This window comes from Lissotriton helveticus, chromosome 2_1, assembly GCF_964261635.1.
Source record: "Lissotriton helveticus chromosome 2_1, aLisHel1.1, whole genome shotgun sequence".
Lineage (NCBI taxonomy): Eukaryota > Metazoa > Chordata > Amphibia > Caudata > Salamandridae > Lissotriton > Lissotriton helveticus.
The window spans coordinates 1017190995-1017216652 of NC_136059.1; the positions used below are offsets into that span (position 1 = coordinate 1017190995).

Sequence of the window (25658 nt, forward strand, 5' to 3'; positions counted from 1 at the left end):
ACAAATCACACTTGTACACAAAGGCTGAAATGAAATTTAGTCCAACGGAAAAAATTATGACAGCGGTACAGACTGCTGTAGCAAAGGAAAGGGCCCTAGCACAAGGTAAACGAATAATCATCGTGACACCAATACCAGCCCTGGAGGCGGTAACAAAAGCAAGCATTCCAAATGCTAAAGCACTCCATCCAAGGTGGATACAGTGGGCTAATTCTCTTGCTGCACTAATGAATAACATAGTACGCAAAAAATACAAAACAACATTAGACATCTCTAATGGATTCTTTTGTCAAAATATAGCACCAGAAAGCAGATATTTGACTGCGTTCTCGGTAAATGGCTCACAAAAAAGTTTCTGCCGTTTACCCCAGGGGCACAAGAATAGCCCAGGATTATTCTCAAAGAGAGTAACAGAATTACTACAAACATACGATGACGAGGCATTATCATATGTCGACGACATTTACCTAACAGATGATGACTTGGATACTCACTTGAAGAGAGTGAACACCATAATACTTGGGTTCGCAGCAGAGGGTTACAAATTCAACTTTAAAAAATCAAGAATTGCCCATCTAACAGTCCTGTTTTTAGGATATGAATTATCAAGTGAAGGCAAAAGCCTGGCTGACAATTTCCTAGAGAAATGTGCAGTACTCCAAGCTCCTAGAACACTAAAAAACTTACAATCAATTCTAGGCTTCCTAAATTTCGGAAGAACATACATTGCAAATTACGCAGAAAGGATCAAACCCCTTTATGATCTAATAAAACCAGATTTTAAAAGAATCAATTGGACTCAAAAACACACAGAAATTTTTAGATCTTTACAAACAGACATGCTAATTAAAACAAAATTAGAAACACGTGATAACTCACGCAATCTTGTGATTCGAGTCATCCCAGGAAGATGCGGATTCACATACCTGACCTCTAATGAGGGAGAAAAGGTACCAATTGCATACAAATCACACTTGTACACAAAGGCTGAAATGAAATTTAGTCCAACGGAAAAAATTATGACAGCGGTACAGACTGCTGTAGCAAAGGAAAGGGCCCTAGCACAAGGTAAACGAATAATCATCGTGACACCAATACCAGCCCTGGAGGCGGTAACAAAAGCAAGCATTCCAAATGCTAAAGCACTCCATCCAAGGTGGATACAGTGGGCTAATTCTCTTGCTGCAACAGACGTTGTATACGAATTTGATCCCAACTTAAAAACACAAGAATTTCTCCAATACGAATTTGAATGTCCTCCGCCAATCGAAATTACGGCTGTATAATATATACAGACGGGTCAGCACAACCCGCAGTAGGGGGTAAACAAGCTTACAGTGCTGCGTGCGCGATCGTTAAAGGTCGCTGGCACGAAGGGAAATTTAAACCAACGGTCACTAAAACACAATCTCTAGGAGATTGTACAGCTCAAAGAGCAGAACTACTAGCATTCAAGATGGCGCTTGAAAATACCGATCGAGAATTCCCCACACTCATAGTGTGCGATTCGTATTATTGCGTTCAGTCTTACAATGAATACTTACAGATCTGGCATCAGAATGGTTTTACGGATGCAAAAGGAGGCACAATCAAGCATAAAATGCTTTGGGAACAAGTAGTTCTTTTGCAAAAAGAACTACCAAAGACTCACGTGATACATACACTGAGTCATCAACGTGATGGCGTTCACGTTGCAGGGAATTCATTGGCTGATGAGGCAGCGAAGGCAGCTGTGCAAACGGCTTCCGTAGCCGCCATCACACGGTCAAAAACAAAAATAGACAGCGATATATTACAAGCTGTCAGCGCGACAGGAAAGGATTAGATAGAAACACTCCCAAAAGGCTTTCCAGTGAAATACTCATATATGACTGATACAAACAATGTTCCGTTTGCTCGAATCCCTGGAGTGGGGGATAGGGCAATTCCAAACATGGAACATAGGTTAGGACTTATCATAGCGGCACACGAAGGACTTGCTTCTGTACATGCTGGCGTCTCAGCCACAGTATCATTATTAAAACAGAGATACTGGTGGCCGCAAATGAGAAGACAAACACGGAACTATGTTCTAGAATGTGAAATTTGTCAAAAAATGAAAGTATCAACAGTGAGACGACCAGCTCAGACGCCCCTTCTAATCTCGGATAAACCATTAGCTTGTGTTTACCTGGACCACTGTGGTCCCTTACAAGGGGATGGCAACTATAAATATATCATGGTCGCAGTGGATTCCTGCACGAGATTCATTTGGATGTGGCCCCAGCGATCGGCTGACGCCAGAACTGTTATAAGAGATTTGCGAGTCTTTATCGGCACATACGCAATTGGCATGTTGCATTCTGACCAGGGTCCTGCTTTTAGCTCTCGAGCTTATAAGGAGGCCATGACCAGCATGGGCATTGCATTGCGGTATTCTTGTCCATTTCATCCCGAGGGAAACGGAATCGTAGAAAGAAAAAACCGTGACATAAAGCAATCTATAACAGCGAAGGTATTAGGTTCGGGAGCTGGGTGGGTCAAACATCTAATAAGTGTCCAACGTAGTCTAAATAACCTGCCAAGAAATTCTCTGAGGGGATTCAGTCCGTACGAACTATTGTTTGGAACTAGAATGATGGTCTTAGATCTTGACAGTCAGACTTCAGTGGTTAAAGAAAAAAGCTTTGATATCAAAGATCGTTTGGCTATTTTACAGGACTTAAACGAAACAAGGAAAGACCTGAGCAACATAACGTTGAAACAACAGCCAACGACCACTGAAGAAAAACCACCTGTCCCAGCAAGACCTGTCTGGATTCCAAAAGTCGGGGATCTAGTCAGAGAAAAGATCGCGGTAAAGAAGGAATTTGGGCCTTCTTACAGAAAAGCAGTTCCTGTCTTGTCTATCAACGGGACAAGATCAGTAGTACTACCGCCCCTTGCTGGTAAAAAGGAGAACCGAGTTGTATCCATCGACCTGGTTAAACCACAATCATGTGGCCGATAACAAACAGTAGGCCAAGTGGACTCCCGATAAGTAGTAGAACACCAAGGTTTGCTACAAACACAGAGGTTCAATCTAAGAGGCTACTCACGTTTGAAATGCCAAAAGAACAACAACAAGGTCTATGCAACAATGCTATGGAACTTAAACCTCTACAAACCCAAATAAAAACATTTAGCAGAGACACACCAATCTACAATGAAGTAATAAATGACTAGGCTGCTGCAACAAAACACACGGATAACGCAAATATCAATCCTGAAACTATTGGAACAATAGACAGAACGGCATCCGGTTACTTCATCAACTTCAGCGATTCATCTGAAAACCTGAGTGAATCAAAGGAACAAACATCAACAAAAACCTTTAAAGACAAAGCTAAGGAACTTTTTCAACAACTGAAAGAAACCTATCTGATTTCTCCATGCATTGAATTCTGGGTGGCCTTAGGTGCACTTATCCTCATACTTTGGCTCATCATGATACTATGTTTGGGACACTTCATTGAGGGAAAATATGCTAAAATGGACACAGCAAGCCAGAAAATCAACTTGGTCCTCAAACCACACACGTCTTCACACGTCGAGAAAAGAGAACTTTCTTCAGTCAACTTCACAGCCAATCCTATACCCGGTGGGGTAGCATGGGACGATACTGATTATGAAATCTATGGTCCGGTTGAAATCCTGAAATATCCACACCAAATCAAGATCTCATTGAGTGACTTTGTAAAACCAAGCTCAGTTGCTGATGATTGGGACGTGGAAAGCATTAATAATATGATGTCTGACCTAGTGATGTCTGCTAAATTTACAAAACATGATTATTTGCAGGGTTCATCTAATTATGATAAAATGTTCTGCTATAATCACTATAGTAATCATTATCTGCATAAATCGGCACAACCTAGAAATTTTCTAAATTATAATCAATGGGAACACTGTGCAACCCCTCCAAAAGGTAGCTCAAGAACCTTTTATGACAAATATTCATATTTTTCAGGGCTCAACACAAGTAATGCAGAAACGTTTTATTTCAAATTATCAAACAAGACAGGTACAAAAACCATGCTTACAAACACTAAATTGATATATTCAGACTCGTTTTTTGAACAAATGAGTACGTTTGGTTTTGAATACTGGGACAAAAATGTTGAAGTAAAAAGTGTTTGGGGTACAAAGGAATGGCAAGTACAAGGTATAGAATCATTGTTTAGAGCCTGCATGATCCCAGAACAAATGATATTTTTGAATGACACTATTCAACAAACTACCTGTCTTGGCCTAGCCAAAATCAAAGATTTAAACAAACCGTCTATTCCAAAGCCAACGATAAACAGTAATAGCTCGACAGATGAGGAGATAGACGTAAACCATATATTAAGCCAAAACAGAACACATCCAGATTGGAAAAAGTGGTTGATCTGGCCCACAGATACTAATAACTGTCAAGACAGATTCCTGAACAAAATCCAGGGGTTCAAATTGACCAGGCCAGACCCTAGATATTCCCAAAGACAACACCCAGGGATAATTACCACGTACAGTGTGGGCAAGCTCTGCCTTCAATGGCTACAAACATCCACACTGGCAGAAATTAAGCAACACCTAACTTTACTTACTGATGGTGCTGACTTGCGTGATTTCATTATGGGACCACGCAAACAGCGTCAAAAACGCTTCATAGCAGCCTCTGTATATGCAGCTTATAACGAAGCCTGGAAAATAACTCAAATTGAAACATCAGAGAGAATACGGGAAATTGACCGTATTAATTTGGAAAAATCACTTTCTGTAGTGGACAATGGGTTAATGACTCTGTCCTCCAGAATATATTCTTTGGACAGCATTGTGTCTTCAGCAATCGACATAATATCGCAAGACTTACTGTTGTTACAACACGGTCAGTCCCATTTGCGTTCTATTGTACAACTTGGCTGGACGTTACAAAATCTGCGTTCAGGCTATGTGCCTTGGCGTTGAATCAACACAACGTCACTGTTAAATATCTTTAACCTTACTGATAAACAAATCAGTATGGCACAGAAGGGTGCTGATTATACAATCCTGAGCATTGAGAAACTCGAGAGATTATACATGGAATAATTAATATTCCAATATCTACTTTCAGGTTTCAATACTGCCAAAAATATATACAGGCTGGCATGTACGAAAAATTGGGTAAAGGGTACATTAAGTCAACATGGAACTTGCCCTATTCACATGCTTGTGTCAGTAATAAAGGCCGGAAAGTGTTTCTTAGTGGCAATAATTGTGCCATGTCACTAAGCGGTACACTTCTGTGTAATGGTATTAGTTTACACGGAGCCTGTGAAGGGTCCTCAAATAACCTTTCATGTCACCAGCTAGGCACACCTGCGACACAAATAGAACCATTCTTTAGGAGACTATCGAACGGGAGTTACATTATAATCGTAGACCGCAGATGTTGTAGCTTGGTGCCCGGAGTAGCTTATCTCATAAGTACGACTGCGAAGGTCATGTGCTGTGAACGAGTATTGTTCCCCAGCGCAATGCCAGACAGGGAGGCAAGGTTATGGCCGAATTTGAAAATTTCTTCCATTAGAGTTGATACTTTAAGCAGAATGAAAACAGTGCTCCTTCAGACGCCGACCAGGCTCACGTCATCAAAAGAAACGTATGATCTCCAAGTTGCAAGGACAACGGCAGAGATTCATTCATTGTTATCAACTAATTCCCCCATACATTTCGCAGAAATCCTGAACGAAATCTTAAATATTTCTGATACCAGTGGGGTCTCAAATGTATTTAAGACAGTGTTTTCAGGGGCTCTAACACCATTTAAAGCCATTCTGGGTATTTTTCCAGACTTTGTCCATTCCGTCTTTGGTGGACTTCCTCTCCTTTTGGGACTAGTGGCAGGAATCCTATTTTTGATCCTGTTATTTCGTTATGGCAAACCGTGTCACAGACAAAACACCTGCGACAAGGGAAGAAACAATCCTAGCCATTGGATACCGGGACCAGATATCTAAAATCCTTGGACTGTCCCGGCTTAGAGACCTGAACATGACTTGGTTTCTTTCATTTAGACCAATGTGGCAAAGCTGTGTTTTACCTGTATTAAGGTGCTTGCTATGCGGAGAAGAATGCGTGTTGGACACCTGTCTGACGCTACAATCGGATGCGCCAATGGATGCAGAAACTTTGTTGGGTCCGGTCACGGCTCATGCATTGTGCTGTCCCCAGCGGCTACCAATCCTGATGACGGCATTCGTGGAGACTTCACCACTACGATTAAGGGGTAGTGAGGTTCAAGATGAAAGCAGCATCGATCAGGTACGAACTTCTGTCAGCTATGCTGATCCAAACATCAATGAAGGCAATCATGCTCACGAATGCATGGTAACATCTTTTTCCGAGTTAATGGAACTTTCACAGGAAGCTGTTGACAGCTTTTTCGAGAGTCTAAATGATATGATGTTCTCACCAGAGCAGAAATAATGGCTTTTGAGCAGACTAGCACACGGCGTTCCCAACACCATGAATTTGGCCTTCAACTTTGATAATAAAGTATCATGAACAATTTTCTCCAGTTTACGGACAGCGGAACATTATTTTTCAGCGGCCCCAAAAATTATTTACAATTTTTCGGGACACTCATCTTCTGCTTAAAGTAGAGACTATTCTTAGAGAACTATATTTCTATTTTAGGAACTTTAGAATCATTAGCCGCCCTCTAGCCTGTTCATAAATATTTTATTTTGTGATGAAATGGTCTCGCATTTTTTTTCTTCTGTCTTAAGAGCCATTTCATGTGTAATTTTCATATTTTATTAGTTATGATGTATGAATATGCGTGATATTTAGCATTAATATACTGCTTGAGTGCATATAATGTATATATATATCGTTTCGTATATTTCATCTTTCAAAATGCATATGGATGTATTTTGGGGTGGTACGGTATACACATGCTCTACTAGTGTATTTGCTATGCCTAGATCTTGTAAATATGGACATAGTCAGCATGGAGTGGGTGTGATGTATTCCTATAGGTTCTGTATCGATTCCCCTATTCCCGGCCCTGTTCTGGTTAATACTTAACTAGCAGCCGACCCACGGTGCAAAACCGTTATCTGATTAAGCCACACCACGGCACAGAAACGTGTTATCTGATTAGGTAATAACGCATGCCATCTAATTAGACAAGCACTATTCCTCCAGCCCCTGATAAGGCATACGGAGTTCTCAAAACAAATCGAACCTATGACAACCTGGGAAAATCCCTGCGGCCATTGTTTTGATTTCACCGAGAACTTCAGCAAAAGAATGTGCGAACAAGCCCGTTCGTATGACATCCTTATTGACGTATCCATGTCCATCCTTACGTCAATCTCGACACCTTACAGGTATAAATATTACCGACATTGCCTTAAGCAAAGACACGCGGTGGTGACGAGATCGGAGCAGCGAGACGCGCTGAGGAGCCCAGCAGAGAGAGAAGCCCACACGCGCTGCCCCGCCTTCCTGACGCGCTGAGAACGAGACGCTGCTTTTCTCCTGCCGAGAAATCTAGCTCCGGCGCTTCCAAGCAGCCCTCGCAGGCAGCTGGAATATCAAGACCAGAGACGAGAGATACCAGCCCTCAACCATTCTAGATCTCAGGTACAGAACTGAACAACCCCTTGCAGAGAATTCTTGAGTCAGTCACTTGGCAAAACAAACTTAACTTAAACTGCTACTTATCTACTCCCGCCCATGTATTAGGCTTAGGTCAGGTACACTAGGGTAGGCGTGGTTAGAAGCACCAGTTGAGTACGGTTAGTCAAATGTATATATGTATGTATCTATTTTATCAATTTTAACTATCATATGGTTTTGAAACCATATCAATGCTTCTGCAGTATTATTTTATACTTCTGCTTTTATTGTATGCACTTTACTTAACCATAAGTATCGCAATAATATCGATTCATTTCTCTTGTACGAGAAAAGAGACTGATCAATAAATAACATCTTTTATTGAACACGCCCGTCTCTTCCTTTTCTCTACAAACTGGTGAAACTAAGAATGCACGTACTGACTGAGTAAAATAAGTTGTCTTTTGTTTTCACACGTCTCTAGAGATACACTCTTGATTGGGGGAGAGCAAAGTTGTCATGTTCTATGGTTGTCAGAAACTAAATCCCTTCTTGTCTATCCAGGGAAGTTAAACTCCTCCTTGTCTATTCGAGAAAGTTTCTAGTGAACTCTGAGCTAGCTGGCAAAACCAAAAACTTTAAGTCTAATATCGTCAGTAGAAGACCTAGTTAACCTCTGCCCTAGATCTATACTATTGAAGATATTATTCCAATGCGCAGAGCCTATTGGGATAATAGGAACTACACTACAGTGGAGTGAGGAGTTGAATGATAAACACGGAGGGCTTGACACAGGGCCTGGTTTAACTTGATTCCCTCCGTTGATGCTCGTTGAACTACCCTTTTGAGGGTATCCATGAATCGTTCCACAACACCATTGGCTTGGGACCACAGAGGTGTACTTGTCTGATGCTTGACATTGAGTCTGACTTGAAACTCTTTGAATTCTCTGGCACTGAATGGTGGTCCACTGTCAGATTTGAGAATGGCTGGGCTGCCCCACGCTACAAAGATGTCATCCAGCTGCTCGATGACCTTGTCATGGGCTGTTGATGATAACTCCTCTACTAGAGGAAAGTGTGAATACTCATTAATGTCTATCATGAGATAATGTCCATTTCCAAAGGGCTCAAAGAAATAAACTGTAACTCATTCCCGGTACATGCAACAATGTGGTCCTACTGACAATTACTTACAAGGAGTAATACGATATTGGTTCACGTATTATGATCCTGGTGAGAGAGAGAGAAAAAGGGAAGAGTACACATGTGGGATTTTCAAAACAAATTACATTTATATTTTCAAGAAATTTTTAGTAATGCATACATATTTTGAGAACTTTATATAACGGTTGCTCCAAAGAGTGTATAGAAGAGTGTTCATAGAAGTGCTCATGTGCAAGGTGATACAGAAAAGAGGAAACATAATGATTGTCACAGAATTATTTTACACATTTTTTAACAATGACTAAAGTGCCTCAAATCAGCCAGTGTTGGAAAAACCAATCTTTTGTACAAAAATAGTAATCCATAGCTGAGCCTCAGTGGTCACTTAATCCTAACACGCCATCCTTAAGGATCTGTGTATTCAATACAGGCTTTAAAATCAATGAAGGCGTTTCGAAACAACTGTTGCATGAAGTGAATTTAAACCTTGCATAGAGGTCTTCATCAAGACAGTGGTGAAGGTATAATAGGGCAAACTATAGCAGTGCAAACGTAAGGTAGGCAACATGGTCCAATTTGGATACATCCGTAAAGAGGTCCAGGACTCCTAGTCCAAAATCTCCAGGTAATCAAAAAGATCTCTCATCATTAAGGTAAAGCATGTGAATCAGCTGAGGGCACACAAGAGAATTGCAGGAATTGCAAGGATGATTAAGCTGATTTAGTTAGGCTTCGTTAATCATGGCCAAGGGAATAGAATGGTTCAATAAATGTGCACCCAGAAAAACGAAGAATCGTAAGGGTCCCTGGGTCAACCCGTCAGCCCGAGTGTACTCCCTGCAATTATCTTGTGTGCCCTTATTTGATTCATATGCTTTACCTTAATGATAAGAGACCTTTTTGATTATGTCAACATTTTAGACTAGGAGCCTTGGGCCTCTTTACGGGTGACCTAACATATGGCATCCCTGATGGCATGTTAAATGCCTTAATTAATGACATTACTGAAGACATCTCAAATGATGTCCTCAATGATACTGCTGTAGACATTGGGTGTCTGAAGTGTAGGCATGTGTAGGGAGTAGTTTGGTGGGTGAGCAGTGGGTCTGTGGCACAAGCACCGCTGCTGCTGTGCTGTCTCGTGCTGTGCACTCAGGTTGTGTTTGCGGGTGGCACATATACCTGGGAGCATCCAAGGCAGTACTGGAGCAGAGCAGCGGCTACAGCTGCAGAGCAGAACCAGGGACAGGGGTGTCAGCATGGCAGTGAAGGAAGAGGGGTTTAGGGTAAACCAGAGCTTCAGGATTAAGATTGAATTCCATTCTTGACGTCTGGTGGACTGTGCTGCAGTTCTTGGAGCTCCGTGTCCCATACTCCTGCTGGATCTGAGGAGGAGGGGCCCATGACACAGTTTCCCCATGCCGCATGCTGAAACGCGCCCTCCACCTACCGTGGCATGGGACGTCTGGTGGGTTGGACTGCCATGCTGTGGACTCTGCTGGATCTGAGGAGGAGGGCCTGTGACCGTTTCCCCGTGCCACATTCTTAAAAAGACCCTCAACCTACTTCAGCGTGGGCCACGCTTTGGCAAAGTCAGGGCCAAGGGCATGCCCATCCGCTCCGTCAGAGCATCTTGGCGCAGGCATACGGTATAGTCAGTCACTGGAGTGTAGCTGGTCTACTTCATCCCTCCAACTTGAACTGCAGTGTGTGGTCATGTCATCTCGAGAGGCACTGATAGAGCTCATGCTCCTGCTCATATCAGTCCATTCCTGACTGAATCTACCTCCCTTGCATCATTGATGTGCTTGTCGGGTGTTTACCCGCAAGTGAGCTGGCATAAAGTGTTATTTATTTTTAACAATGTGTCACCTGGTACTTTGCCTCAACTTTTGTCTGACTGAGGGGTGAGAAGGAAGTGTTTGAGAAGCTGACAAATTATACCTGTTCTCTCAAAGCAGGAGGGACTTCATGGGCCAAATCCTGGGTAATTGGACTTTGGTTTGTCAAGTTTTGGGAGCTGGTCATGAGGAAACACAAGCTTCCGGCTGGTGTTCATAAGGCCCCTACCAACATGGTTACTACCATGGACACGTTTGTGCAACATGCTGAGGTTATCATTGATAAGGAGATAGAGTTGGCCACTCGCCATTTATCCCATGCTCCCTCATCTTCCTTGTCTCCTGACCTACCCGGTATGTCTTTGCCTGCTCCTTTAGACTTGGTTCATGGGTACAACCCCACCCTTGCTGGGTAGAGACCAAGAGGGTCCCACATCAGTATCTACTGTTTTGGAAAATTCCCCGTTTGCAAAGGCCTGTGACCCTGCATTTTGGTGGAACCCATTGCCATGAAAGAACTGGAAAAGGGATCTAGAGTGGTAGAAACGAGGAAGAGATTGGAGGTCAACAGTACATCCAAGCACCCAGGTATCATTGATCAGTTATTTAGGGATAATGACTCAATTTTAATGGAGAAGCCTAATATGGAAGCTTTAATGGATTTCTTATGTGACACTATAATCGATGGATGCTAAAATGAAGCCTACATGTCAGCGCCTAGTAGCAATTGAAGCAGAACTCTCCAAATGAAATCAGTTGACGTAACCCATGGGAGCTACCACTTCCATCTCTGTCTCCACTTGTCTGCCCACATTTGCTACGTTGCAGCTTCCACAGAATGCGGTATGGGTAAAGGATGCTGAGACGATGAGAATTCAGGGCAGCGATGTCCCTAATGGATCTTGTTCTCATCAGTCAGAGGAAAAGCCAACTCCCCGACATCATCAGGGATAGAAGTGCATAGTGGGGGCTGTGCTCGCAATCAAGACTTAATGAAAGATGTCACATCCAGGGGTTGTGAAGACAAGTCCCGTAGTCATGAGTTGAGATTTTCCCTGAGGCCTACTTCTCCTAAAGGATAATATTGGGTTACCTTACTATATTTTTTAAGTGCTAATTATTCATTGGGAGCAGGTAGAAAAGTCATGGTATCCAGGAAATGGCAATTTAATATCATGTTTAATGGTAAAGATCGGATTTTAAGCCACAAGTCTGAAAAAGTCACATTTAGAAAGTTGGCATTTTCTTGTCCTACCAATTGGTCCAACATAGGTGAGATGCACATACATCACACGTAATACAATTTTTCTACTTATTATTTCCTAAAGTGATTAATAAACTGTATAGTTCATCCTTCGGGACTTGTAAAAGGCCTAGGCTTATTTGCCGCTACAGGGAGAACCACATATTGGCTGAGCTCTAATAATTATTACCCATTGTATAAAGTACTAGTGAAATAAAAGATTGAATTCAAGCACCTGGGGAATAATATATTTGTATTTCGGAATCTGGAAAACTGATGGATCTATGCACAAGAAGGATTCTTGCTAATCCAATGAACTAGATGTGTTATTAATCTCTTTAGAAAATAACAATTAGAAAATTGTATTACATGTGATGCATGTGCATCCCACCTATGTTGGGATAAATGACCTTTCAACTTGTTGGGCCTAAACCTAGATTGATGTATCTGCAATTGATTAAATTAGCTTTGGATATTATTGGTCAAAGAAAACACGTAAATTCCCCTTTTTCATTTTTCTAATTCCTAACCATTTAGTGTCTGTATCCTGAGTCACATGATGGGGTGCAGGTGGCAGTTGGCTATTGTGTATTCCTCTCAAACAACCACAAAATATAGGGACTAGGAGTGCACAACCCCATTTTACTTCAAAAGGCTGTGCCCTGTTCTTAAACAAAGAACTTCACACTAGCCAATTGAGTCTGTTGACAGCTTGGGAACAGGGCAGGGAGGCAGGAAATTCCAGACACTTCTGTGAGGAGAAGCCTATAAATGTTTCTCCCACACCAGGTATAAGGATATAAGAATAGGAGGCTCATACCCACTGTTCAGATCACTTCTGGACCTGTGAAAGACACAGAAAAACAGCTCTGTTGCCCTGCTGCCCTGCTACCAGAAGAAATGCTCTGCTGCCCTCCTGCTGTGTTGCAAGAAAGACTGCTTTACTGTCCTGCTGCCTGAGGAAGAAGGACTGGACCTGCACCTTGAACCCAAGACCACCAGGGTGACTCCAAGTGCTAGTTGGCTGGCTTCCTGTTCTGAGCTAAAGGGACACAACAAACTCCAACACCCTTTAACCCTGCAACTGAACTCTGCCTGCTGCGAGTCCTAACCTCCCATTGGGTACCCCCCCCCCCGTGCTGGACCCTTGGAAGTGGGGATAAAGGTGTTTTGACAGCCTAACTGCAGGCCCCATCAAAACCAACAGAGCGAGACACAACCCGCCACCACACTCATAGCTTTTCAATGGACCCAACAAAGCGTGATGCAGCTCGAAACAGGAACTCGCATTGCAGACCTCACAGCAACTAGCACAGCATCCAAAATATATAATTTAATGTTAATTGATGTATTAACTATCCACTTTTTTTATTGGAAAATATTTTTCACATGTTTAATTATTTTCAATTATAAAACGATTTGTTTATATTTTGTTTAGAAAATACCAAAATATAAATTACATTTTTTGACCTTACGTAATGTATATGCAACAAACGCATCATTTTAGGATAAGAGAAGTAAGTCACTACTGTATGCAACTACCATGTATATATGTATGTGTACATTATAACATATGTGGATTATATAAGGACCCCAAAAATCTATGTGCATACCCAAAAATCAGCAAACAATACACATACATCAGCATAACATATACAGAACATAGTTTGCCAGTCTATTTCAATATCTTTGAGATTCAGACCCTCTGTTTTTTTTTTTTAAATTACAAAAAGCATTGTAGAGGAAGAGTGCATCTTTGACAAAAAATGCAACTTCAGTTAACAGTTCCCTGCCTAACTTTTATGAAGGTGAAAGTCAGTGAGGCAAATAGATACAAAAGATCTGACAAACGACTGGAAAACAGGAAATACAGTATTCAAATGTATATATAGCAATTAAGTTAAATACTAGAAATCTCATAACATGATGTGCATTTATAAACACATATGACATGAAATCTGAAGACAAGAGATTTAGGTCCCGATTTAGAGTTTGGCGGATGGGGTACTCGATCGCAACAGTGACGGGTATCCAGTCTGCCATATTACAAGTGTCCTTGTATATAATACACTTATAGTATGGAGGACGGTATATTCGTTATGTTTGTGATGGAGTAAACTGCCTGCTGAACTCTAAAGCAGGCCCTTAGTTAATGACGACATTTATGCACTACAGCAAGTTAAAGAAAAGCCACACTACCTGTGAGGGTCTCTTGAACTAGGTATGATTTTTGAACATTCTCTCTTATAGAAGACTCCTTCAATCCACGCTTTCTGGGACTGAAAAGAAGAATAAGATGTCACCAATGTTAATATAACCTACAGTGCACACAGATAAAATACAACAATTAATATGGCAGTAGCTAATGTGCAGACTGGAAGAACACTTGTCGCCAAAATGTGGTTTAGAACTTTTCCATATTATATCATTCCCTTTTAGTGTCAGAGCTGATCTAAAGTTGGATACAAAGTTAGTGACTAATGTGGATGGATATAAAGCCAACTTACCTGTAACTTCATTTTCTAGGAAATATTCAGGCAATGATACAGTGTTCTTCACAAAGACAGGAGCCACAAACCAGGAGGGCACATTGTTGTCATACATAAATCCATCCTGAAATGTGCTATCACAGATTCCCCTTCCTAAAATGACTTTGATATGATATCTGTAACAGTCAGCTTCAATATTTTCCTGGGTGTCGTTAACATCCCTTGAAATATTGTCATAAATCTACCTGTTGCAAAACTGACCGAAGAAATCAACATGACATCTCCAAAATTCCTACGCATCGAAAAGGAAAACTCATGAACTGGTTTTCTACCTCCTTAACCCAAAATAATATATGATAGCACATGATTCTTCACTGGACAGACCACCAGACACTCTAATTTCACACAACACGCATTCAGATCTACAAATCAGGACAAACAAAGACATTTAAGTTGACAGAAGACCTCTAAATCACTTTTCAAGTAGGTAGCATCCAACAGATTTGAAATCCGTGGCAAGTGCTAAAAAAACCACTATTAACAGAATATCTTACCACAAATTCTCATCATTAAAAACTATCAACAATGTACCCACCTTCACCCAAAAATCATTTAAGGAAAAATAATTTAGCTCCAGGGTACACTAACAAGTTAATTCAAGAAGGATAACCAGGAAACTTGAAAAGATTTGGCATAAGTTATAAACTTTTGAAATTCTGTAGGCTTTGTAAATACATAGAAAACCTCATCGAAAAAATATCTTGCCCCAAAAGCCAACAACTTAATATAACAATGAATCCTCCAACTAACCCAAAGCCCTTTTGCAAACTTCATCCTCCGCTCCTATTGCTTCCACTATTGCCAGATCTTAAAAATGTGCAAAGACATCAAATCAGCCAGAGATGAAAAGCTGTAGCTACAAATTCCAGAAAGAAATATTAAGGAATGGTCAATATTCACAAAACTGCATTAACAAACCCCTCATCATAAGTAGCTGATCATAGCTCTGCAAAATTTCTAAAACTTTGTGATTGGGACATTGCCCAACGAATTTTGGAAATACTAAATATCCCCACAGAAGAGAAATGTTCACATGTGGGTTAAATTCAGGGCAGATTATTACCTTCTATAACAGACATACTAATAGCCAACCACATAGCTTTGCTTACCCTTTAGTTTTTTCAGGGATTTTCGATAGTTTTTAAATGTAAAGTAAGATGTTCGTTGGTGTGTGTAGTGTGGGGTTCGGAGCCCAGCTTGGCAGGCCCTGTGCCCAACCTTTTGCATGCACCCAACCCCACACGGTGCACAGCTGATGGCTGTGCACAACGTGGGTTAGCCACGGGGCCAACTGCCTGTATGTGGCCAACCCACCATGGACACCCCCCCCTTTCTTTTAATACTTTCCTGATCGTGTGGGACTCTCACGGGTTCCATCTGGGACACTCATACCAGGTGCAGGGATCAGGGTACATAGGCTGTACCTTTACGCTTATATATTTTTTTATTTTCATTACATGCAGACCAATTCCTTGAGTCCTGAAATGCCAGATGCAACATTTCTCTTCATGTTGCAGCCTGCCAATAAGTGGGTGAACTCTCCGTAGGACGCATATGAGCCTGGAGCGAGATAATCGATGGGTAAAAAAGCCCCCTCAGTCAATCAGATTATATTATTATTCTAAATTTCGTGCCCATGGGACTCTCACGAGAGTCCCGTGAACTCAAACGTATGTACATACATTTTTAACCTTATTTTCTCAAAAATTATAGAACAGATTTACACTAAGGGGTCGATTCCGATCCGGTAAAATCCCCGTCCGTACGATTCGTATCCGGAGCCGTTTCCGTACGACTCGTACACACACCGTACGACTCGGCGAGTACGATCCAGACCGGGTGATCGGGACGCTATTCGTACGGTCCACGTCAGGTAAGGGCGATTCGTACGGAAAAGCGCACAATCACATACACACCGTACGGCACGTACCCCCCATGATCGCAGGGGTACGACGCGTACCCCTGCGATCATGGGGGGATGTGCCGTACACCCAGCGTACATGGGGTACGTCCCGTACACCCACCGTTCATGGGGTACGCACCGTACCCCATGTACGCTGGGTGTACGGCACGTACCCCCCATGATCGCAGGGGTACGGCGCGTACCCCTGCGATCATGGGGGGTACGTGCCGTACCCGGGGGGGGGGGCGTTCCGTACTTGTTTCGGCGCGAACTCTGCGTTTACGACTGTTTTCAGCTCCTGTAGGAAAAGGGTCGTACGGTGCGTACCCGACACGAATCGTACTTGCAGGGTCGTAAAAACCAGCCGCGAACCGTTGTGATGTCGCGTACAGCGGGTTCCGAGTGAGACTCGTACGGAGATTTGAGTCGTACGGAGTCCTGTACGACTCGTACGGAGTTCGGCACCTGGTACGGATCGTACTTCGTCGTACGTACGGGACGTCTACGGGTACGATTCGTACGGGGAAAAAACGCTCCGTACGACGATTCGGAGCGCATTTTACCGGATCGGAATCGACCCCTAAATGGCAAACAGCATGCTTTCTGAGTAAAGATGTAGCTATGTGACAAATTTGGTGTGATTCCGCTCAGACTTTTGGGCTGTAGCTCTGATCCAAAAATCCCTACGGCCCCCACTTGACCGGTCACACCAAAACTAACTTTCAAGGAAGGCGCTGAGATTGATTATGTTTTTTTAGAAAGGTTCTTGAAGATTTGTCAAACTGTGCCAAAGGTATTAGCAAACCAAACAAGTGGTCTTCCTATGGTAACTATAACTTCACAGTGGTGAAGTTATTATTACCCACTTATTGCCACTTTATTAAAGTGGTACTTGGTAGGGAAAAATATTCGTAGCTTTCTACATATTTTTGTTTAATGGATGGAGGACCACTGTATTTTTTAGGAAGTACTGCAGTACTTAAAAAACCAAACTAAAACAAATATATGTTAAAAAATGGAAAATACACTGTACTACACTATATTTTTCAGAAATATAGTGTACTACAATATATTTTCAATTTTCTACATATTTAATGATTTTCAAAAAAGTCTACGGAGTACCGCAGTAATACCTACAAATTACTAAACATTAAAAAAAAGTTTTAAAAATGATATTACACTTTACTACGCACTATCGCAGTAATATAGACTACTTCAGTGTGTTTTTGTATGTTAATATATATTTTTGGGTAACTACCGCTGTATTTTCTAGGTACTAGAGAGGTTCTCCGTAAACTTAAAAAAATATATATATAGAAAAATATAAATACATTTCTCGACCTATTAACATTTTAATAAAGGGGTGATAGGTAGGAAACAACAATACAACGTAATACTTACCTATGTCTAAGGTCCTAACCCAGAACGCAGCCAAAGTGTGCTGAAAACTACATGGCTGCCTTTTTTTGTTTTAAAAAAATAGCCATTAGCCAATCATATACTGCCTTCTCAATGGCATGTACCGCAGTTTACCGCAAAGTTACCGCTGCGTACAGTAGAACAATATATAATCAACTATTTTCACAGTTATAACTTTAAATCTACTCAAACTATTTTCACGTACCACCAAAAATTTCCATTGTCACCCTATAATCTATATACTCCTGCAACATTACCTCTATAACCATTCACCTACTTCCATACTACATCTTTTTAAATTATCACACTCTACTCTATGATACTCAACCGTATGCAACTCCACTTTACGCTGTTGCTTGAGTTTGAAATACCTTGAGAAGACGAGGCATTTGGCAAAACAGGAACAGTTCATTTAATGAAACATTGCGACAGGGAGAACAGTTACAGGTATAGTGTCTGAGAACTGTCTCAACTTACAATCGATCTGAAATAGTTTATATACAATTCATTGACTGCCATAAACAGTTCTGGCGATCATTTTTTGGTAAGCATTGTGAATTGCTGTCTATGGAGTCGTAAATGAATTCGATAGGGAATCCAGGTGGGCCTCAACTTTGCTTGGACACAATGTGGCCAGTGGGTAAAGTGTCCAGATGTCGGCATGGGAAGCACGTGATCACTACATGTACTGTGTTCTGATTGGCTATATGTTCCTAACTTTATGTGGCATCTGACTTTATGGTATTTTGGAAACGCGCGTACCCCACCGACCATGTGTGCTTTATTGGGGCCAATCTTCCTGGACCATTGTGGTGTTGCTGCGCCTATCTGTGGGAACGATCTGGGATTTCCTGTTTGTGTGTTTTCCTTCATATTTCTGAATCAGGGTTGACATGGAGTTCAGATCGGGTGAATTAATTAGTAAAGATGCAGTTTCATTTTTATAGATAAATGTATCATTCTTCATATTGACATCGACTTTCTCAATATTCAAAATGCCACTCCAGTGTATGCTATTCCAGGCTATGCCACTCCACTCTATGTGACTTCACTAGATGTCACTCCACTCTACGCCTACTGACTGTACACCACTTCACTCTACATCACTCCACTCTACGCCACTCCACTCTATTCCATTCCATTCTATACCACTCTACACCAGTCCACTGTATACTATTCCAATATATGCCACTCCACTCTATGCCAATCTACTGTACACCACTCCACTGTATGCCATTACCGTCTATGACACTCCATTGTATGTATTTCACTGTAATCCTCTCCACTCTACGCCACTCCAATCTATGCCACTGCAATTCACGCCCCTCCACTCTACACCACTTGGTTCTATGCTATTCAACTGTATGCCACTCCACTCTACACCGCTCCACTGTACGCAAATCCACAGTAAGCCACTCCACTCAACTCCACTACACCCAACGCTATTCCACTCTACCCTACTCCACTATAAGCTACTCCACTGTATACAACTACGTTCTATGGCACTCCACTCTAAACCACTAAACTCTATGCTATTCCATTGTGTGCTTTTTCACTCTATGTCACTCCACTCTACGTGACTCCACTTTGCACTATTAAAATGTACCTGCAACACTCTACCCCATTCCACTCTACCTCACTCTACAACACTTCACTCTACGCTATTCCACTCTACGCCACTGCACTCTAAGCCACTGCACTCTAAGCCACTCCAGTCTTTGCCACTCCACTCTATGCCATTCCACTGTGCGCCATTCCACTCTATGCCACTATGTTCTACTCTATTCCACTCTAAGCAACTATACTGTAGGCCACTCCACTGTAAGCCACTCCAGTGTATGCTATTAAACTACGTTAGAAATTGGGTTACTGGTTGACTGGGGTCATGCCCTGGGAAATCAATAACCACAATCCTAGTCATGGTAAAAGGCAGGCAAACCCTAAATAAACCTGTGCTCACCCTCTGGTAGCTTAGCACAGAGCAATCAGGCTTACCTTTAGAGGTAATATGTAAAACATGTGTGCAGCACTTCAACAGTAAAACAGTGAAAATACTACACAAATAGATTCCTCACCAGGTTAGAAAAAGAGAGCTTAATTGAATTTTAAAAACATGACAAAAATACAATAATTAGAACTTTTGAACTTCAATGTTTTTAGGGAAAAATAGCACTTAGAAGCAAAAAGCACTATTTGGAATATCTGGTCGCACCGGAGCAGGACAAAGTCAGACGTTCAGATAGAGCCTGCTGGAGAATGGGCCGGATACAGGGACCCAGTGAGGCTCGCTGAACAAAAGTGCGTCAACATTGAGGATGCGTAGTACAGTTGAGGTAATGCGTTAGTGCAGATCAACGCAGCAGCAATGATGTGTGGGTCCTGAACCGCGCAGCAGTGGTGATGTGTCAGCTCCAATGAGCGCTGAGCTTCGGTGCGGAGGTTTAGCGTTGCCCTCAAGGCTGCCACCAACGGGGCTTCGAGGACCTTGCGCTGGGCAGAGTTGTGGTTCCGAAAGTGATGCATAGGGTTGGATCTATGCAGCAGCGATGATGTGTCAGTGGTGGACCACACAGCAGAGGTGATGCATTGATTCTGATCCATGCAGCAAGAGGTGATGTGTCTGTTCTTATCCATGCAGTAGCAGCAATGCGTCTGTTGGCCAGGGGATGCGTTGGTTCTGCTGGAACAAGCACCTTAGGCCCACTTCCAATGGTCCAGGGCTGGGGTGGCACCAATTGACAGGGCAGACTTACAGATAGCAGAGTCCATCTGCTAAAGTTGGGTGTAAGTCTTTTATGTCGCTGAGACTTCTGATCAGGAGGTCAGCCAACTAGCTCTTCGAGTCACTTTGATTTCAAGCGATGCAGGTCCTGTCCTTCTTACCCAGGCTGGGGAACAGCAGGACAGCACAGCAAGGCAGGAGTCCAGCAAAGCAGTAGTCCTTCAGCAGCACAGCAGTCTTTCTCTCACAGGGACAGAAGTGTACTGAAATGATGGTTCAGTGATCCAGTACTTATACCCAGTTTGGCCTTTGAAGTGGGGGAGACTTCAAAGGCAGGTGCAGGGATATTCCCTTCCTGTCCTGGCTCCAGACCTACCACAGGGGGGTATGCAGCCCTTTGTGTGGGGACAGAACACAGCCTATTCAGGTATAAGTGAGCCTGGGTCAAGCTCCTTCCTCCCATCCTCACAGGATGGCCTGTCAAGTCACACCTAAGCCCCCATTGTGTGTGGCTGTCCAGGGCAGTGGTTCCCAAGCTGAGTGCCATGGCTCCCTGGGGAGCCGCCAAACCTAGCCAGCGGAGGCGCGCATCAAGCACTTTAATGCATTTAATGTTGAAGGGTCTGTTGGCTTAAGTTAAACTAATTAGACTTAAACGCATGATATCGATGATTTGTAAGTGACATGCCTAAAGCTGTAGACGTAGTGCTCAATTGATGGAATGTCGAGATGACCTCCATATTTCACTGGATCCCCACATTCCAACACTACCAAAGTAAGCAGAAAATGTTATATTTATTATTTTACTCGTTAATAGTTTCGTTTCTTCCCAAATGCCTTTTGCACCAATGCAGGTTGTTAGGAAAGTACAGTTGTCCTGTCTATTCAAAACATTACATTAAGTATTGACAGGTGTACGTGAACCATAGATACTCCCAGTACATATTTCCTTCAGGACACACACATTTCCAGACAGGCCTGGTCTCTCCTTGAGCACAGGGAAGTAAAACACCATATACAGCATAATGCCAACATTTAGAAGCAAGAAAGAGGTATGTTTAAACAAACAAAACGAAATCAGAGGAATTTATTTGGCTTTCATTGATTTGGAGGCAGTTTTAGGGAGGAGACAGCAAACAATAAAACTATGTGGTTTAAAAAATTTGTGAGTCACTCTGCTGAGACCAGTGTTGGCATGTATGTCATGGGTAGAAATGGAAGTGCATGCAGATATTCTTGAAGCGCAGAAACACTTTGGCAATGGGGCTGCATGCATAGGGTGCTATCTAGCACTTTAAGTGGGGGGAAAAAAGTTTGAGAAGGTACTCTAAAAAAGGCATGGGCAAAGAAGTGTAACTAGGAATATTTTATTAGAGGCACTGCCTTAGTAATACAAAACATCCTGCGTATATGATTATAATACCTTCATCAGCTTCACCTCAATTATTTTCAAGGAGAAAAATGCAAGTACTCCCGAGTCCAGGCTTACATCCTTCCCACTCTCCAAAAAAAGTGAGGAGCCACAGGCAATGGCCAATAGGTCAAGGGAGCCGTGGGTCGAAAAAGTTTGGGAACTGCTGGCCTAGGGGAATACACAAATTTCAGTTGTCACCCACACAGACTGATCAGAGACAGGCAGCAGGCACCAAATGGCTAAAGTATGAAAATGCCAACTTTCAAAAAGATTCATTTCCCAAATTGTAATTTAAAATCCGACTTCACCGTGAATTCAGACTTAAATTAGGACTCCAGAGACACCAGACTTAAGGGTCTTATCTCTTCTCAATTGGAAATTCCACTTATAAAATGTAATAAGGTAATCCCAATGTTATCCTATGGGAGAGATAGGCATTGCAGTAGCGAGAAACGACTTTGGAGTTTTTCAGTACCAGGTTGTCCAGGGCCTACCTTAGGGGTGGCTGATATGTATAAAAAGGGAAGCTTTGGGACTGGCAAAAAGGTTTTTTTGCCAGGTCGACACAGCAGTGTAAAACTGCACACAGGCTCTGCAGTGGCAGGCCTGAGACATGGTTAAAGGGCTTCTCCAGTAGGTGGCACAATCAGTGCTGCAGGCACACTAGTAGCATTTAATTTATAGTTCCTCTGTACAGGGGGTACCACGTTACTAGGGACTTATAAGTCAGTTAAATATGTCAATTATGGAACAAGCCAATGTTACCATGTTTCGGGGGATGGCACAAGCACTTTAGCATTGGTTTGCAGTGGTAACGTGCAGGGAGTCTTAAAGCCAGCAACAACAAGGTCAAAAAAGTGGACGAAGTATGGAAAAAGCTGGTGGGGAAGATCACCCTAAGGCTGTCAGGTCTAACACACTGTATGCCACTTCACTATATGCCACTCCACTCTATGCCACTCCACTCTACACTACTCCACTCTACATCACTACACTACGATCTTTCACACTACGCCACTCCATTTCATGCCACTACAGTAAAAGCAACTCCACTGTATGCCACTCCACTCTATCCTACTCCACAATTTCGTTCTATGCCATTCTACTCTATGTTATTCCACTTTATACTATTACAGTCTACAACACTCCACTGTCCACTGTATGCCACTAGAATATACCTCACTCCACTCTGACACTCCATTCTACGCACCTATACTGTACGCTATTCCACTCTATCCCACTCCACTACACGCCTCGCCACACTAAGCCACTCCACTATACACTATTCCACTGTATGCCACTCTACTGTACCACTCTACGACACTCCACTCTACATCACTCCAGTGTATGATATTTCAGTGCACCCCACTCCACTCTACGCGACTCCAGACTACATCACTACACTCTACAACACCCCACTTTACGCTATTCTGCTGTATGCAACTCCACTCTACGCCACTCCACTTTATGGCACTGCAGTCTACGCCACTCCAGTGTATGCCACTCCACTGTATACTATTCCACTGTGCACCACTCCACTCTATGCCAATCTACTGTACACAACTCCTCTACAAGCCCCTGCACAACACTCCACTGTATGCTATTACACAGTACACTCCTCCACTCTACACCACTCTAGTCTATGCCACTCCAATGTACGCCACTACACTCAACACTATTCCATTCTACTCCCTTCCATTTAACTCCACACTATGCTACTTCATTTTAAGCCACTAAACACTACGCTAATCCACTCTACGCCATTCCACTCTATACCTCTTCACTCTACACTATTACACTGTAAGTCACTACACTCTATGCCACTCCATTCTATGCCACTCCACAGTATGCCACTCTACTCAATGCCACTACACTCTATGCTATTCCACTGTATGCCACTACAACATACCTCACTCCACTCTACTGTATGCTGTCCCAGTCTACGCCACTCCACAGTATGCAACTCCACTCTATACCACTACACTTTATGCTATTCCATTGCATGCCACTACCATATACCTCACTCCAATCTATGCCACTTCACTCTACATCACTCTACTGTACGCCATTCCACTCTAGTGCACTCCAGTATACGCTGCTTCACTCCATGGCACTCCATTATATTCTATTCCATTGTATTCCACTCCACTGCACCACACTCTACCCCACTCTACTCTACACCCTCCATTGTACACTCTTCCAATGTACGCTTCTCCAGGTTATGCCACTCTACAGTAGGCTATTATACACACTGTGCCACTCCACGTTATGCTATTCTACTGTACGCAACTTCACTCTATGCTATTCCCCTCTATGCCACTCCACTCTACACTATTCAACTGTATGCAACTCCACTCTAGGCCACTACACTCAATGCTATTCTACTCTGTACCACTCTACTCTACGCTACTCCGGTCTACGTCACTCAATCTACGCCATTCTACTGTACACTATTCCACTGTATGCCACTCCACAGTACGCCACTCCACTTTACACCAATCCTATATATGCCACGCCACTGAACGACACTCCATTTTAGGCTATTACAAAGTACACAACTCCAGTCTACGCCACTCCAATGTACACCCCTCCACTCTATGCTATTCAATTGTATGCCAATCCACTCAACGCTATTCAACTGCACGCTGCCCCACTGTGTGCCACTTCACTCTATGCCACTAAACTCTGTGCCATTCCACTCTATGCAACTCTACTCTATTCCACTCTACGCCACCCCACTCTACCCCATAACACTCATCGCTATTCCACTTTACAGCACTACACATATGGATAATCACAATCCAGACAATATTGTGTTTTTTCAATATGTTATTGATGATTTCATGTGTGTTTAATCTATGTACATTGATATATATATATACATATATATATATATACATATATATATATATATATATATATATATATATATATATATATATATATATATATATATATATATATATATATATATATACATATATATATACTTTCTATTACCTGCCAAAGGTTCATAAGGACAAAATTAATCCTCCCGGTAGGCCCATTGTTGCCTCACAGGGGAGTTTGACAGAACATTTGTCAATGTATATTGACTCTTTTCTCTTCCAATATGTGATTAAACTAAAATCATTTCTAAAAGATACTAAGCATTTCTTGAGCTGTATTAACGAGATAGATTGGAAAGATGGTTATTGCATGATGGTATTAGATATCGCCAGTCTCTACACGTGCATTACACACAAGGATGGGTTAAAAGCAGTAAGGAGTTTCCTAGAAACACGACAATTGAGATTCTATGAACATAATAAGGTGCTACTTGAATTTGTGACCTTTTGTTTAACAAATAACATATTTCTGTTCCAAAATCAACTGTTTAGACAAATGTCGGGAGTGGCCATGGGAACCTGCTCCACCCCCAGCTACGCAAATCTTTTCGTGGGCTGGTGGGAGGAGCAGGTGGCCTGGGCTAATTCCAAGCAACAATAGAACATGAAAGTTAAAGCATGGCATCGTTACATTGACGATCTTTTCATTATACTTGAGGGTACACCAGAGTGGCTGCACTATATGTTGAAAGATTAAATAAAAATTATGTCAATTTGAGATTCACAAGAGAAATTAGCACCTCAGTAGTCAATTATCTAGATCTCACAGTGTATATTGAAGAAGGGCATATATGCACTGAACTTTTTAGAAAGTCCACGGCAGGAAATTCCACTCTGTTTGCCACCAGCAACCACCCTAAAAAACATATAAATAGTATACCTTACGGAGGACTATTGAGAGT

At 42.2% G+C, this 25658-nt stretch overlaps 1 protein-coding gene across 2 annotated transcripts in view; it reads right to left on the reverse strand.

Moving 5' to 3' along the window:
* TRPM6 (transient receptor potential cation channel subfamily M member 6) overlaps positions 1–25658 on the reverse strand; it is a 730325-nt gene that overhangs the window by 586142 nt on the left and 118525 nt on the right. For both annotated transcript variants that reach the window (XR_013607100.1, XM_078675782.1), the window contains exon 2: positions 14061–14140. Coding sequence is in view for 1 of the 2 variants with exons in the window: in XM_078675782.1 (XP_078531908.1) it covers positions 14061–14140 (80 nt within the window). In the remaining variant the exon portion in view is untranslated. The remainder of the gene's footprint in view (positions 1–14060; positions 14141–25658) is intronic.